We start from the raw sequence: 15,328 nt of genomic DNA on the forward strand, positions 1-15,328 counted from the left end.
TTGCTATCAACACAGTAACAGAACATTTCTAAGCATTTGCAGCATGAAAAAAACTCTCCTTTTTATTTATTACTGTAATTCTGTTTCAGTCTGATTCAAGCAAGTGTGTGTGTGTATGTCTTCTCACTGTCATGAATATCTCTCACTCACACACACACACACACACACTGGCAGGCCGGTGACTATAAATGGAAGTGCTTTGTGGGTCTGGTGATGTTCACACACACGGGCACCGGCGGCTCAACACATGTAGTTCATCACACTCATGGCACAGACAGCTGGACTATAAACAGGAATAAACAGATGTAAACATCAGCACTATAAAACAAACAGCGTGAGTGACGTTACACACACCTTCAGCTCGGTGACTGAAGATGTTCATCAGACGCTGTGATGAGCAGAGCTCATGTGATGAACACACACTGATTCACACACACACACACACACACACATATATCACATGCTGTGAGACTCACGTCTGTGTGTCAGTCTTCTACTTCTCTTCAGAAGGTGAGACAGACGTTCATTTTCTTCTGTTTCTTTTATAGGTATTGTCTATTTGAACAGTGAATTGTCTTTTCATGTTTTTATCAACATCTTCACCATATTTTGGGGACAAATGTGCATCTAAACCTGACAAAGCTGGCTCCTGTAAAAATCAAGAAAAAACATATTTAAAACATTTTAAATCATGGACATTTTGCAAATGTTTTGTTTTCAGAACTTCACGGTTTGTCATAGAACAGATGAGCACTAAACAGCCTGGTTTATTCTGCAGCAGAAGGTGTCTAGTTCATGTTAACAGTGCTAGTTAGTACAGTTATTCATTCAACTTAATATGCAGGACTGTGCAATAATGAAATTTCATTGGATTTTATGATTTTTACTTGATACACAGCATTCATGAAAACTTGATTTATTTCATTAGCTTTATTCTTACATTTCTGTTTCAGTTTGTTTTATTCATAAGATAAATAACTTTGAGAATTATGTTATGAAGTATAACTGAAGGAATCAGCATGCTTTAATGATTAAACTGTATGTGTGTGTGTGTGTGCGCGTGCAGGTTCATGTGGGTCAAAGTTCACTGGCATACAGACATTTGAAGAAATGGGTGAGGAAAGACTTACAGCAGAGCCAACAGAAACCCGTAAGTAACCAAAACAACACACACACACACACAGAGAGATACACTTTAAAATAAGGTTCGATTTGTTACACATTAGTTGTTATGATCTACTAATGAACAACATCTATTCTTGGGTAATACACTTCAACATTTACTAGTATTTTTTTCAATCAAAAGTTGAATCTGTTAACATTACTGTGAGCCAACTTGAACAATTGTATTTTATTGACTAACAAAGATTAATAAATGCTGTAAAATAGCAAACTGATTTATTTTAGCTTATGAAAATGTTAACAAACATTGTTAGATACACTCACACTTAGTATAGTGTAGTTATTCACCACAACACTCACCCTGTTGTGCTCTAAACAAACGTGTGTGTGTGTGTGTTTCTCCCAGGTCGGAAAACAGCATCCAAAGCATCAGATTGCTGTGGTAAACTGCTCCGCTACAAACCACATGGCTTTACTGTCTCCGTCATTACTAAAGGTGTGTGTGTGTTCATTTTAAGATATTACTTCTAACATTTAAGGCATTAAATGGTCTTGCGCCTCCATATCTGTCTGACCTACTGTACTCCTACTCTCCGCACCGGTCCCTCAGATCATCTGAGCTTGGTCTTTTGTCCATTCCTCGTTATCGGCTGTCCACTGTAGGTGGTAGGTCATTCAGTGTTAATTCTCCTAAATTATGGAATTCGCTACCCCTTACACTTCGTAATTTATCTTCTTTGTCTACGTTCAAGAATCAGCTAAAAACGTATCTCTTTAATTTGCATTTTGGATAATGTGGCTTTATTTGGCCTTATGTGTTTTTATTGTCTTTTTAGGTTTGTAAATGTTTTGTGTAGCACTATGTAAAGTGACCTTGAGCAATGGAAAGGCGCTATATAAATAAAATTACATTTACAACAATAGAAGCACTTGAGATTTGCTGTATAGTATACATCATTATGTGAGTAAAGTTGCATGTGGGTAAAGTTGGACATTCTAATTTGTTTAGAATTATCCATTTGTAAATTGAGTTAATTCAGTATTTGTTGATATTGAGAATTATGAAACCTGTGAGATATTAATTTTTCATATTTATTCATTCATTTAGCAGATGCTTTTTTCCAAAGCGACTTACAATTTGGGGAATACATCAAGCGATTCATCTTAAAGAGGCAAACAGACACAGGAAGTGCTCGTAATACCAAGTTTCAGGCATTGTTCAAAAAAGTATAAGCTAGACTGTGGATTAAGTAAGGAGAAGCAATTTTTTCAGATAGGGAAAAAAGTCAGATGTCAGGTGTCGTTTGAAAATTGTCATGGAATCAGCATTCCATATAGAGGTGGGAAGATCAATCCACCAGCCAGGAACCGTGAACGAAAACATTCTGGAAAGTGATTTTGTGCCTCTCTGTGGTGTACCGGTAATCCAGTCTAGAAATGACAAGAGCCTGTACAAGAAGTTGTGCAGCATGCTCCGTTAGAAAGGGCCTGATCTTTCTGATGTTGTGCAATGCAAACCTGCAAGATTGAGCAGTTTTTGCAATGTGCTCTTTGAAAGTCAGCTGGTCATCAAAGATTACACCAAGATTTCTGACCGAACTTGAATGGGTAATTGTTGATGAACCTAACTGGATGGTGAAATCATGCTGTAGAGCTGGAGTGGCAGGGAAGACAAGAAGCTCAGTCTTCTGATTCTCAGGATCTGATGATTGACAGTGTCAAAAGTGGCGGATAGATCCAGCAAAATAAGAACAAGAATTGACTAATAATAAGAACGGACTTGTTACTAGCCTTTAATGGTGAACCAAAAACAACTGATAACAGCCCTCAGTGATATGTGTCGGGTCCCTGCTATATTAGCAGCAACATTCACAAATGTTTACAGAACAAGCGAGAACCCAGTGTACATGTAGCCTCCTCTATTTCTGTTTTATCACGTGATAGAAAGTCTAAGGCCTTCTCAAGCCGTACGGCTGACCCATCTAATCTGCGGCCTATAATGCATCAATCTAAGATTGCTGTAGAGATTAAATGTAATTCCATCAAGTTAGCATTTTTAAACATTTGCTCACTAAAAAATAAATAATTTCTGATCAAGGATTTAATAACCACAAACAACCTGAATTTTATGTTTCTAATTTAAACATGGCTAGAAGACAGCAGGAGTGCAACACTGAAACAGCCCCTCCTAACTTTAATTTTATAAGTGTCTGCAGGACTGTTAGGAGAGGTGGAGGTGTAGCCAAGGGCATAGGTTTGCTTTCTACATTGGTGGGGACATAAACCGACTACTGTCTTGAATTGGGTGCAATACCTGTGAGTGCTACGCTTTTCGTCCGGTGTGCAACTACATTCCGCACATGTATTAAATGTGCGTCCTTGAGAGCGTGCAGATTTCTGAAGTCTTTACTTTAACTTGTTAGATAATATCAATGATATGACGTTTCAGATGCGTCTGAAATGACAAAAACATATACATATATTTAATTATTTGAGCAAAATATTGCTAGGGACAGTTTAGTGGCTGGATATTGGTAGGGACATGTCCCTAGCGTCCCCCCCTAATTCTACGCCCCTGGGTGTAGCTGCTCTCTTTAAAGATGTTTATCAATGCAAGCATGTGTCATTTGGTCAGTATTTGTTTTTTGAATACTTAGGTATAGTGCTGAAAGCAGCTCCACACACTCTGTTTATCATTACAAGGGGAAGTCGTGGCCTAATGGTTAGAGAGTCGGACTTGTAATCCGAAGGTTGCGGGTTCGAGTCTCAGGCCGGCAGGAATTGTAGGTGGGGGGAGTGACTGTCCAGCGCTCTCTCCACCCTCAATACCATGAATGAGGTGCCCTTGAGCAAGGCACCGAACCCCCAACTGCTCCCCGGGCGCTGCAGCATAAAATGGCTGCCCACTGCTCCGGGTGTATGTTCACGGTGTGTGTGTGTTCACTGCTGTGTGTGTGCACGTTGGATGGGTTAAATGCAGAGCACGAATTCCGAGTATGGGTCACCATACTTGGCTGAATGTCACTTCACTTCACTTCACTTCATTATTTACAGGCCTCTAAAATATTCTCCAGCCTTTGTTGAAGAATTCACAGAACTGTTATCAATGATTTCCTCAGAGTTTGACTGTTTTGCTATTGCAGGGGATTTTAATATTCACATAGATAATGCAGAAATCAAAACTACAAAAGAAATTATAACTGTTTTAAACACTTTTGACCTGAGTCAGCATGTGCATGGACCCACACACAATTGTGGGCACACTCTAGATTTACTCATCAGTAGAGGTCTAAACATTTCATCCATTGTTATCAGAATCAGAATCAGAATCAGAATGAGCTTTATTGGCCAGGTATGTTTACACATACAAGGAATTTGTTGTAGTGACAGAAACTCCACAGTGCAACAGAAAGACAGCAACAGGACAGGACACAGATAATAAAAGAATAATATACAAATATCCAAATAGGCAATGTACAAAGCAGAAAAAACACAATATATAATATAGACAACTATGTATGTACAGGTCAAGTATGTGCAAATTAGAAATGAGAAATAAACATAAAATAAGTGAGTGTGGTGAATGGATAATGTATTATAGTTGTGTGTTCCACGTTTATTGTTGAGTGTTCATGAGATGGATTGCCTGAGGGAAGAAACTGTTCCTGTGTCTGGTCGTTCTGGTGCTCAGAGCTCTGTAGCGTCGACCAGACGGCAGAAGTTCAAAGAGGGAGTGTGTTGGATGTGAGGGGTCTAGAGTGATTTTAACAGCCCTTTTGCTCACTCTGGATAAGTACAGCTCTTGGAGAGTGGGGAGGGTTGTACCAATGATTCGCTCAGCAGTCCGGACTACTCTCCGTAGTCTTCTGAGGTCAGATTTGGTAGCTGAGCTGAACCAGACAGTTATTGAAGTGCAGAGGATGGATTCAATGATGGCGGAGTAGAATTGTTTCAGCAGCTCCTGTGGCAGGTTGAACTTCCTCAGCTGGCAAAGAAAGTACAACCTCTGCTGGGCCTTTCTAACAATGGAGTCTATGCGAATCTCCCACTTCAGGTCCTGGGAGATGGTGGTGCCCAGGAATCTGACTCCACTGCAGTCACAGTGCTGTTCATGATGGTGAGTGGGGGGAGAGCAGGGGGGTTTCTCCTGAAGTCCACAATCATCTCCACAGTTTTGAGCGTGTTAAGCTCCAGGTTGTTAAGACTGCACCAGACAGCCATCTCCTTAACCTCCTGTCTATAAGCAGACTCGTCACCGTCCTGAATGAAGCCGATCAGTTTGGTGTCGTCTGCAAACTTCAGGAGCTTTACAGAGGGGTCTTTAGAGGTGCAGTCGTTGGTGTAGAGGGAGAAGAGCAGTGGGGAGAGTACGCAGCCCTGAGGAGCTCCAGTGCTGATGGTACAAGTGCTGGATGTGAATTTACCAAGCTTTACTAACTGCTGTCTGTCTGTCAGGAAGCTGGTGATCCACTGACAGACTGAGGTGGGGACAGAGAGCTGGGTTAGTTTATTCTGAAGGGTTTCCGTGATGATGGTCTTAAAAGAGGAGCTGAAGTCCACAAACAGGATCCTCACATAAGTCCCTGGTCTGTCCAGATGCTGCAGGGTGAAGTGCAGTCCCATGTTGACTTATCATCCACAGACCTGTTTGCTTTGTAGGCAAACTGCAGGGGGTCCAGTAAGGGTTTGATGATGTCCTTCAGATAAGCCAAAACCAGTCTTTCAAATGATTTTTTTTTTTGTTCTTCCTGAAGACCTGGCACACATCTTCTTCGCTGATTTGAATTGTAGGTGTGGGGGAGAGGAGGGTTTCTGGAGGTGTTAATGGTTGTGTGGAGAGGTGTTCAGGGTGGGTGTGGGGTGATTTTTCAAAATGACAATAAAACTTGTTCAAGTCGTCTGCCAGGTGTTGATTCTCCAGTTATTAAGGATGTAGCACCATCTGATCACTTCTGTATTTTCTTTGATATATTGATCTCTGTCACCACTGAATCTAGATCTGTCTCTGTCAGAAAGAGATACATTAATGAGAACACTAGTGCGCTATTTATGAAGGCAAAATCTCTAACACCAAGCATTTCAGCAGACCCTGGTCATCTTCTCCTGGATTCATTTAACTCAAAAGTTAAGAATGTTATTGATGATATTGCTCCAATAAAGGTCAGCAAGAAGACTGGCAGACAAAAATAATTTTGGAGAAAATCAACAGCAGTTCAGAGTATGAAAAGACAATGCAGAAAAGCTGAGCGGATATGGCAGAAGACAAAACTCGAAATTCACTATAGCATCTATGAAGACAGCCTTCATGTTTTCAATGTGGAACTAGCCACAGCTAGATAGAGCTTCTTCTCAAACCTTATAAACAGTATCTTAAACAACACTCGCACTCTTTTTGCTACTGTTGAGAGACTGACAAACCGCCAAGTCAGATTCCCAGTGAAATGCTCTCCGACAGCAAATGCAATGAGTTTGCTTCCTTCTTTTCTGAGAAAATCAATAATATCAGAAAGGAGATTGGCACATCCTCAAGTTATGCAGAGGTCACACAGATTCAACCGCAATTTAAAAAAGAAGTGACTATGTCTGTCTTTAAAGCAATTGATAGCAAAATTTTGGAAGAAATAGTACAGCTCCTTAAATCGTCAGCCTGCTATCTTGACTCACTCCCCACATCTTTTTCAAAAGTGTGCTTAACTGTTTAGAAGCAGATCTCTTAGAAGTGGTGAATGCCTCACTTCTTTCTGGGACTTTTCCAAACTCCCTGAAAACTGCAGTTGTTAAGCCCCTTCTGAAGAAGCACAATCTTAATAACACCATGTTGAGCAACTATAGACCAATATCAAATCTTCCTTTCATAGGTAAGATTATTGAAAAGGTGTTTTTTAATCAGCTGAACGTCTACTTAAACTCAAATGGATACCTGGACAATTTTCAATGTGGTTTCCGAGCACATCACAGCACAGAGACCGCACTCATTAAGATAATAAATTATATTCGCTTTAATTCTGATTCCGGAAAAATGTCAGTGCTGGTACTATTAGATCTTAGTGCTGCGTTTGACACTGTCTATCATAACATACTTCTAGAGAGACTGGAAAACTGAGTCGGGCTTTTTGGGATGGCACTCAAATGGTTCAGGTCATACTTAGAAGGGAGAGGTTATTATGTGAGTATAGGAGAGCATAAGTCTAAGTGGACGTCCATGGCATGCGGAGTCCCACAAGGCTCAATTCTTGCACCACTCTTGTTTAGCCTGTATATGCTCCCAAGTCAGATAATGAGGAAGAACCAAATTGCCTATCACAGCTATGCTGATGATACCCAGATTTACCTAGCCTTATCTCCAAATGACTATAGCCCCATTGACTAAAACCAAAACTTTCTTTAGTTAAACAAGGAGAAAACTTAAATCATTGCATTTGGAAACAAAGATGAAGTTCTCAAGGTCAATGCATACCTTGACTCTAGGGGTCAAACAACTAAAAATCAAGTAAAAAATCTTGGGGTGATTCTGGAGACAGACCTTAGTTTTAGTAGTCATGTCAAAGCAGTAACTAAATCAGCATACTATCATCTCAAAAACATTGCAAGACTTAGCTGTTTTGTTTCCAGTCAAGACTTGGAGAAACTTGTTCATGCCTTTATCACCAGCAGGGTGGATTATTGTAATGGTCTCCTCTGCCAGGATTCTGACTAGAACCAGAAAATCTGAGCATATCACTCCAGTCCTCAGGTCCTTACACTGGCTTCCAGTTACATTTAGTATTGATTTTAAAGTGCTCTTACTCGTTTATAAGTCACTCAATGGCCTAGGACCATTGCATATGTGAATACATTGCAGATATGCTCACTGAATATAAACCTAACAGACCACTCAGACATTAGGTTCGAGTCAGTTAGAAATACCAAGGGTTCACACAAAACAAGGGGAGTCCGCTTTTAGCTATTATGCTGCCCACAGTTGGAACCAGCTTCCAGAAGAGATCAGATGTGCTAAAACATTAGCCACATTTAAATCCTGACTCAAAACTCATGTATTTAGCTGTGCATTTGTTGAATGATCACTGTGCCGTCCGAACTGACTGCACTGTATTTTATGTAATCATTTTCTATTCTTAACTGTTTTAAAATCATTTAAAATCAATTTCTATATCATTTTAAAATTCCTTGTTTTTATTATTATTTTTTTATTTAATGATTATTTCAATTTCTTTTATGTAAAGTACTTTGAATTACCACTGTGTATGAAATGTGCTATATAAACAGCCTTGCTTTGCCTTTAATGACGTGCATTGGTAAAATCATGTGTTTAAATGAAAGGCTTAAAATTATGATCCTATCATTAACAAAGCAGTTTAACTGAGTAATAGAATAATATATACGGCATCATATCTTCAGTCCTTCAGTGTGCTGTGGCAAGGAACTAAATACATTTAATGTTGGCTAATTAAAAGAAACCAGAGAGCCAGTTCTGCTCTGACTGTCCGGTGCATGTAATGACAGTGATAACATGCAGTATGTTATGTGTTCTGATAGTAAAGATGCTCAGAGAATCAGGAGTGAGCTATGAGAACTCTCTGAAGATGACAGTGGTTTTAAGCATGTGTGTGTGTTTCAGCTCTGCTGGGCCTGCTGCTGTTCGGGGTGGTCTGGGCCGTGACGGGACCCTCGTGTCTTCCAGGACAGAACCTCTTTGGCCTGGTGATTCTGTTTCTGTCAGCCGTGTGTGGAGGAAAACTCATCAGCGTCTTCAGATTACCCAGAACCCCTCCAGTACCAGCTCTACTGGGTAAACAACACTGAATGTGCGCTAAAGTAGCAGTAGTTATTCAAGACGACTAAACCTTCATCTGACAACACATATATCACACATTATTTTATCAGAATCAGAATCAGAATCAGAATGAGCTTTATTGGCCAAGTATGTTTACACATACAAGGAATTTGTTATAGTGACAGAAGCTCCACAGTGCAACAGAAAGACAGTAACAGGACAGGACACAGGTAATGAAACAAAATAACAGGAAATAGCCAATAACCAATGTACAAAGCAGCAAAAAAAAATAAAAAATACACAATATATAATATATAATATAGGCGACTATGTATGTACAGGTCAAGTATGTGCAAATTAGAAATGAGAAAATAAAATAAAATAAAATAAGTGAGTGTGGTGAATGGATAATGTATTAGTTGTGTGTTCTACATTTATTTATGTGAGTGTTCATGAGATGTATTGACTGAGGGAAGAAACTGTTCCTGTGTCTGGTCGTTCTGGTGCTCAGAGCTCTGTAGCGTCGACCAGATGGTAAAAGTTCAAAGAGGTTGTGTGCTGGATGTGAGGGGTCCAGAGTGATTTTACCAGCCTTTTTGCTCACTCTGGATAAGTACATTCAGTTATGAATGTTTTTATGAATGTTTCAGTATCTGTGATCTTGATGTCACATTGTGTGTGTGTGTGTGTTTCAGGGATGCTGCTGGCCGGTGTGGTGTTGCGTAACGTGCCGTACGTCACAGATGCTGTGTATATTGATCAGACCTGGTCTGTGGCTCTGAGGAACGTGTCTCTCGCTGTGATTCTCACCAGAGCCGGGCTGGGACTCAACGCTGCTGTACGTTAGTGTGTGTGTGGGTATGTGTGTTTCAGGCTCTATAGTGGTTGAAGTACACAGGTTTGTCTATACTTGTGAGATCCATGTTTGGGTCATTCCATCAGTGCCTTTTGCGTTCCTAAGAAATATCAAACATAGAATTAATATAACAACAGATAAAATTATGATTTAAAATCATAACAATACTGTGTATTTTTTCATCGATATTACATAAAAAAAGTCAATTAAATAATATTTTAAATAAATTAAATAGTATTTATGCTGATATGTGTAAGGTTTTTGGCCTGTCCCGCACTATAATTGTTCTTTTTAAGCAGTTTTAATTTGAAAAATTAAGGTAAAATGATATAAAAATCACATTTGCATATTTTTCTAAATACAGTCTCATTGTTAAACAATGTTTTTGCCATAATAATAACTTTTTTTAATAACATTTTTTGTTGGTGTGCCCTGATTTCATATCAGCCCTGTTACCCTCATCAAAAAACCCTAGTAAAATAATGTACATTCAAGTGTATCACTTTTAGTAGTAGTAGTAGCCCTTTATTGTCACTAGTCACAAGTACCAGCGAAATTAGCCATCAACCTGTCCATACATTCACAACATACATACAATATGACAAAGGGGTAGACAGGACAGGAAGACAGGGAATTTAGGAAGATAATACAGCATAAATGAAAAAGCTAATGAAGATGAGAGATATGGCTTTAAAGAAATCCTTAAGCTCAAAGCTTAATTTTGATATCTTAACTTACAAAAGCTTAAGAAATAAAGTGGTCCATGAATTACGAAAAGCGAAAGTATCTTATTATACTAAACTTATAGGAAATGCAAAGGGAAACAATAATTCTCTCTGGAAATACTTAAATAACTAAAACAACTAAACACAAAGGAATTCGGGGACTTACTATAGATGGCAAAAATTTTAAAAGACGCTGCCGTAATGGCAAACGAATTTAACTCATATTTTGTGCAATCAGTAGAAGACTTGTGTAAAGATTTTTCAACAACTGAAAACTTAAATTGTTCAGCTCCTTCTGCCTCGGCAGATTGTTTCTACATCCAAACAGTTGATGAAACAAAAGTGACATCAATTATTGCAAAATTATCTAATTCCAAATCAAATGATATTTTTAATATTGATTGTTGCTTTCTTAAAAAACACAGCAGTGTCTTGAGAAGACCATTGACACATCTAGTTAATCTGTCAATAAGAACGTGTAAATTTCCTTCAGATTGGAAAAAGGCCGTCATCATACCTATATTCAAAGCAGGAAGTTTGGACAGTATGTGCAATTATCGGCCCATATCCATTTTGCCTATTTTATCAAAAGTACTGGAGAAAGTAGTAGCTGCACAATTGATTGACCACTTGAAAGCCAATCAGCTCCTCCACCCACAGCAGTTTGGTTTTAGACTGGGTTATTCAACCGAAATTGCAATCTGCTGTTTGATTGAAAATCTAAAACAGTCCATGGACAGGAGTCAGGTGGTAGGAGCGGTATTTTTAGATCTAAAAAAGGCTTTCGAAACGATCAGTCATAGCCTACTACTATCCAAGATGACATTCTTTAACTTTTATGCTGAGACAGTTAGCTGGTTTACATCTTATCTTCAAGATAGACATCAGTGTGTTAAAGTTGGTCAGGATAAGTCAGCATTCTTACGCATTCAAAGGGGCATACCACAGGGCTCTATACTGGGACCTTTGATGTTTAGTCTTTTTATAAATGATTTGCCACAAATCTGTCCAGATGTAAATTGCCAACTTTATGCGGATGATGCTGTTTTTTATGCACCCGCTAAGTCACCGGAACAGTCAGCGGAGGTTTTGACCACTTGTATGGCTGAGGTCAGTCAATGGCTCATTCAAAATCAATTGGTGCTAAATTCAATTAAAACTGTAGCAATGTGTTTTTCTACTAAAAGACAAATTGTGGAACAAAATTTTCAGATTACTCTGCAAGACACAACTATAAAATTGGTAACAGATTTTAAATACCTTGGATTGATCCTTGACCCCCAATTAAAATTTGACAAACATCTTAAGAAAATTTCAAAAACTATACAAAGCAACCTAAACTGTTTCAAACTAATTAGACAGTACATTCCAAACCAGGCCGCCCTCCTGTACATGCATGCTATGATATTCTCTCATATATCATACTGCATGACAGCATGGGCACAGGCCACGCTTTCAGTAACTAAAAACATCAGGTCATTATACAATCAAACTATAAAGATTATGGACAAAAAGCCAATCCGCTACCATCATTGCAATATTCTCCAGAAGTATAAATTGTTAAGCTTTGAAAGCTTTAGCGATTTATGTTTTCTCAAACTAACTTTCAAATGTCTCAATAATATAGCACCTGAGCCACTCAGTTCATTTATGCAGAGACAAAGCATCAACAGAGTCACCAGAGGCTCTATCAATAACAACTGTATAGTTCCGTACCGTAAGACTTCATTTGGTCAGTCTGCTTTTTCATATAAAGGTGCAAAGTTGTGGAACTCATTACCCACTGAACATAAAACCATGACTGAGCTTAAAATGTTCACTTCTCGAGTTAAGTCTTGGATGAAATCGAAACAGGAATGTACCCATTTGTAAATAGCTAGTTTGTGTATGTAATTGATTTATATGGTGTGTTTATAGATATGTTTTTATGTGGAAATAGAAAATGTTGTAGTGTAAAGGCCCAACCAGGGACTGGAGTTGAAAATTAGATCTAGCTATAAACTCTTTTTGCATAGCATTAGTTACTAACTTGTTTTGTACTATGTTTAATTGCAATGTCCCTGTCAAATAAAAGAGAAATAAATAAAAAATAAACATGAGGAAGGGAGAGGAGAAAAAAATATAGCCCCCAGACTATGCTCCTGCGGGAGTACAGTATGAGAACAGGTAAAAACCTCAGCAACAGAAGCACATAATCATAACATAGATACATGACTAGCAACGGGGGGTGGTAATCCAGCTCTGGCAAGCAGCCATCCGGTCCTGCGGCCTTCCAAGGCGCCGGTCACAGACCGCGGTGCGAAGCGGCGAAGGCGTTGGAAGGGGTTGGAAGGTGAATGCATATCAGTATATGTGATGGAGTTTGTGTGTTCGTTGGCCTGGTGTGTCGTCACGCTGGAATTCAAATCAAGTTGCCTCAGTCCGCAGATTGTAATAGCGACACAGCAGGTTTCCATGGAAACAGCCTTGATCAGGTCCCAGACAGCGTCGTCAACAGCAGGTGTCTGGAAGGGGGGAGGAACACGAGAGCGTCTTCACTGCAGCGCTTCTTCCGGGGTTGTTTACACCAGCAGTGACCTTGCCGAGCCAGCTGGTTGAGGGGAGACGAAAGAAGATAAGATTTCGATTGTTTGGTCTTGGGGCGAGTAGCCGCATTCCAATTTGACGGCTACTCTCTTAGTCCATTACTGGTCTCCAAATAAAATTTTCCTTTGCAAAAGCCGTGAGCTTCTCCGTGATGGTATCCATATTGCGGTTAATAGTCTCAGACAGAGCTGACCGCTCTGCCCACTGCTTCAATCATGATGGGCAGCCTTGTGAGGCTTTGGACAGCTGTTTCCGTCTCCTTAATTAGGATGTTACATGAGGCTTGACTGAGTGGGGGACATCATGCAGTGTCAATACTGTTACCATTTTTAAAATGTAAATTTAAACAATTATTTATTACATTTAATACACTGCTCAAAATAATTTAAGAAACACTTTTTAATCAGAGTATAGCATCAAGTCAATTACATTTACATTTACATTTATTCATTTAGCTGACGCTTTTATAAAGTAAAGTAAAAGTAAAGTCGTGACGTATTGTCAAGTATGGTGACCCATACTCGAAATTGGTGCTCTGCGTTTAACCCATCCAAGTGCACACACACAGCAGTGAGTAGTGAACAAATGCACACACAGTGGGCAGCCATTTATGCTGCGGCGCCCGGGGAGCAGTTGGGGGTTCGGTGCCTTGCTCAAGGGCACCTCAGTCGTGGTATTGAGGGTGGAGAGAGTGCTGGACATTCACTCCCCCCACCTACAATCCCTGCCGGATTGATTACGAGTCCAATTCTCTAACCATTAGGCCACGACTTCCCCAAAGCGATTTACAATTGCTATATATGTCAGAGGTCGCACGCCTCTGGAGCAACTAGGGGTTAAGTGTCTTGCTCAGGGACACATTGGTGTCTCACAGTGGATTCGAACCCGGGTCTCTCACACCAAAGGCATGTGTCTTATCCACTGCGCCATCACCACCCCTATTAGCCTATGTTCGCACTGCAGGCAAATGTAGCCCAAATCCAAATTTTTTGCTCACATGTGACTGTTTTTGTCATGACAGTGTGAACAGCACAAACCACATGGAATCTGACCATTTCAATTCCAATTTGTGCCACTGGTACTAAATCTGATCCAGGTCAGATGATTTGCAATGCGACCACATTGTGAACAGTCATGTCGGATTTCAGTCGGCTTTTACGTCACTCTAGATCGACATTCATTCTGTCCTGACGGGAGACACTTTAATGATTTTACATACCCAAAGTTATCTAGACAGTTGCAAAAGGTGGAAGTGTGATGTGTCAGAACTCATAAGTATTACAGTGACAACTCTATATATAAGCAAAACATGAGGACTCGTATCAAGTCAAGTCACCTTTATTTATATAGTGCTTTTAACAATCTAAATTGTGTCAAAGCAACTGCACAATATCAAAACAGGAAAATATTGTGTCAATAATGTAAAATGACAAAATTAAACACTCAATTTTCAGTTAAAGGCATTTCATTATTGAATTCAGTGATGTCATCGTCCAGCTCAGTTCAGTTTAAATAGTGTCTGTGCAATGAACAATAATTACAATAATCTAACCTTGAGGTCATAAACACATGAATTAACATTTCTGCATTTCAGATTGAGAGCATAGATCTCAGGTTAGATATATTTTTAAGATGGAAAAAAAAGCAGTTTTACAAATGCTAGAACTGTGGCCGTCAAAGGAAAGATTGCTATCAAATAGCACACCTAGGTTCCTGACTGATGACGAAGAATTGACAGAGCAGCCATCAAGTGCTAGACAGTGTTCTACTTGTGGGGGTTTTAGGTCCGACAATTAACACCTCTGTTTTTCCAGAATTTAGCAGTAAGAAATTACTCGTCATCCAGTTTTTTTATATTGACTATGCATTCCATAAGTTTCTCAATTAGGTGTGTTTCACTGGGCTGCGAAGAAATATAGAGCTGAGTATCATCATCATAACAGTGTGACATCATCATAACAGTGAAAGCTAACACCATGTTTCCTGATGATATTTCCCAAGGGTAACATGTAAAGCGTGAAAAGTAACTGCCCTAGTACTGAGCCTTGAGCCTCCATACTGCACTTGTGATCGATATGATACCTCTTCATTCACTACTACGAATTGGTGGCGGTTAGATAAGTACGATTTGAACCATGCTAATGCACTTCCACTAATGCCAACAAAGTTTTCTAGTCTATTCAAAAGAATGTTGTGATCGCTAGTGTCAAACGCAATGCTAAGATCCAAGAGCACTAATAGAGAGATACAACCACGATCAGATGA

The 15,328-nt window shown here is 39.4% G+C and overlaps 1 protein-coding gene across 1 annotated transcript in view; it reads left to right on the plus strand.

Annotated features, from left to right (window-relative positions):
• Window positions 1-459: 459 nt before the first annotated feature.
• Window positions 460-15,328, plus strand: part of LOC306860734 (sodium/hydrogen exchanger 9B2) — a 50,215-nt gene continuing 35,346 nt past the window's right edge. The window contains exons 1-5 of the mRNA XM_079402600.1: window positions 460-510; window positions 1,067-1,150; window positions 1,529-1,618; window positions 8,741-8,911; window positions 9,592-9,734. Coding sequence (XP_079258726.1) covers window positions 1,111-1,150; window positions 1,529-1,618; window positions 8,741-8,911; window positions 9,592-9,734 — 444 coding nt within the window. The 5' untranslated portion in view covers window positions 460-510; window positions 1,067-1,110. The remainder of the gene's footprint in view (window positions 511-1,066; window positions 1,151-1,528; window positions 1,619-8,740; window positions 8,912-9,591; window positions 9,735-15,328) is intronic.

This window comes from Barbus barbus (genome assembly GCF_936440315.1).
Source record: "Barbus barbus genome assembly, chromosome: 41".
Lineage (NCBI taxonomy): Eukaryota > Metazoa > Chordata > Actinopteri > Cypriniformes > Cyprinidae > Barbus > Barbus barbus.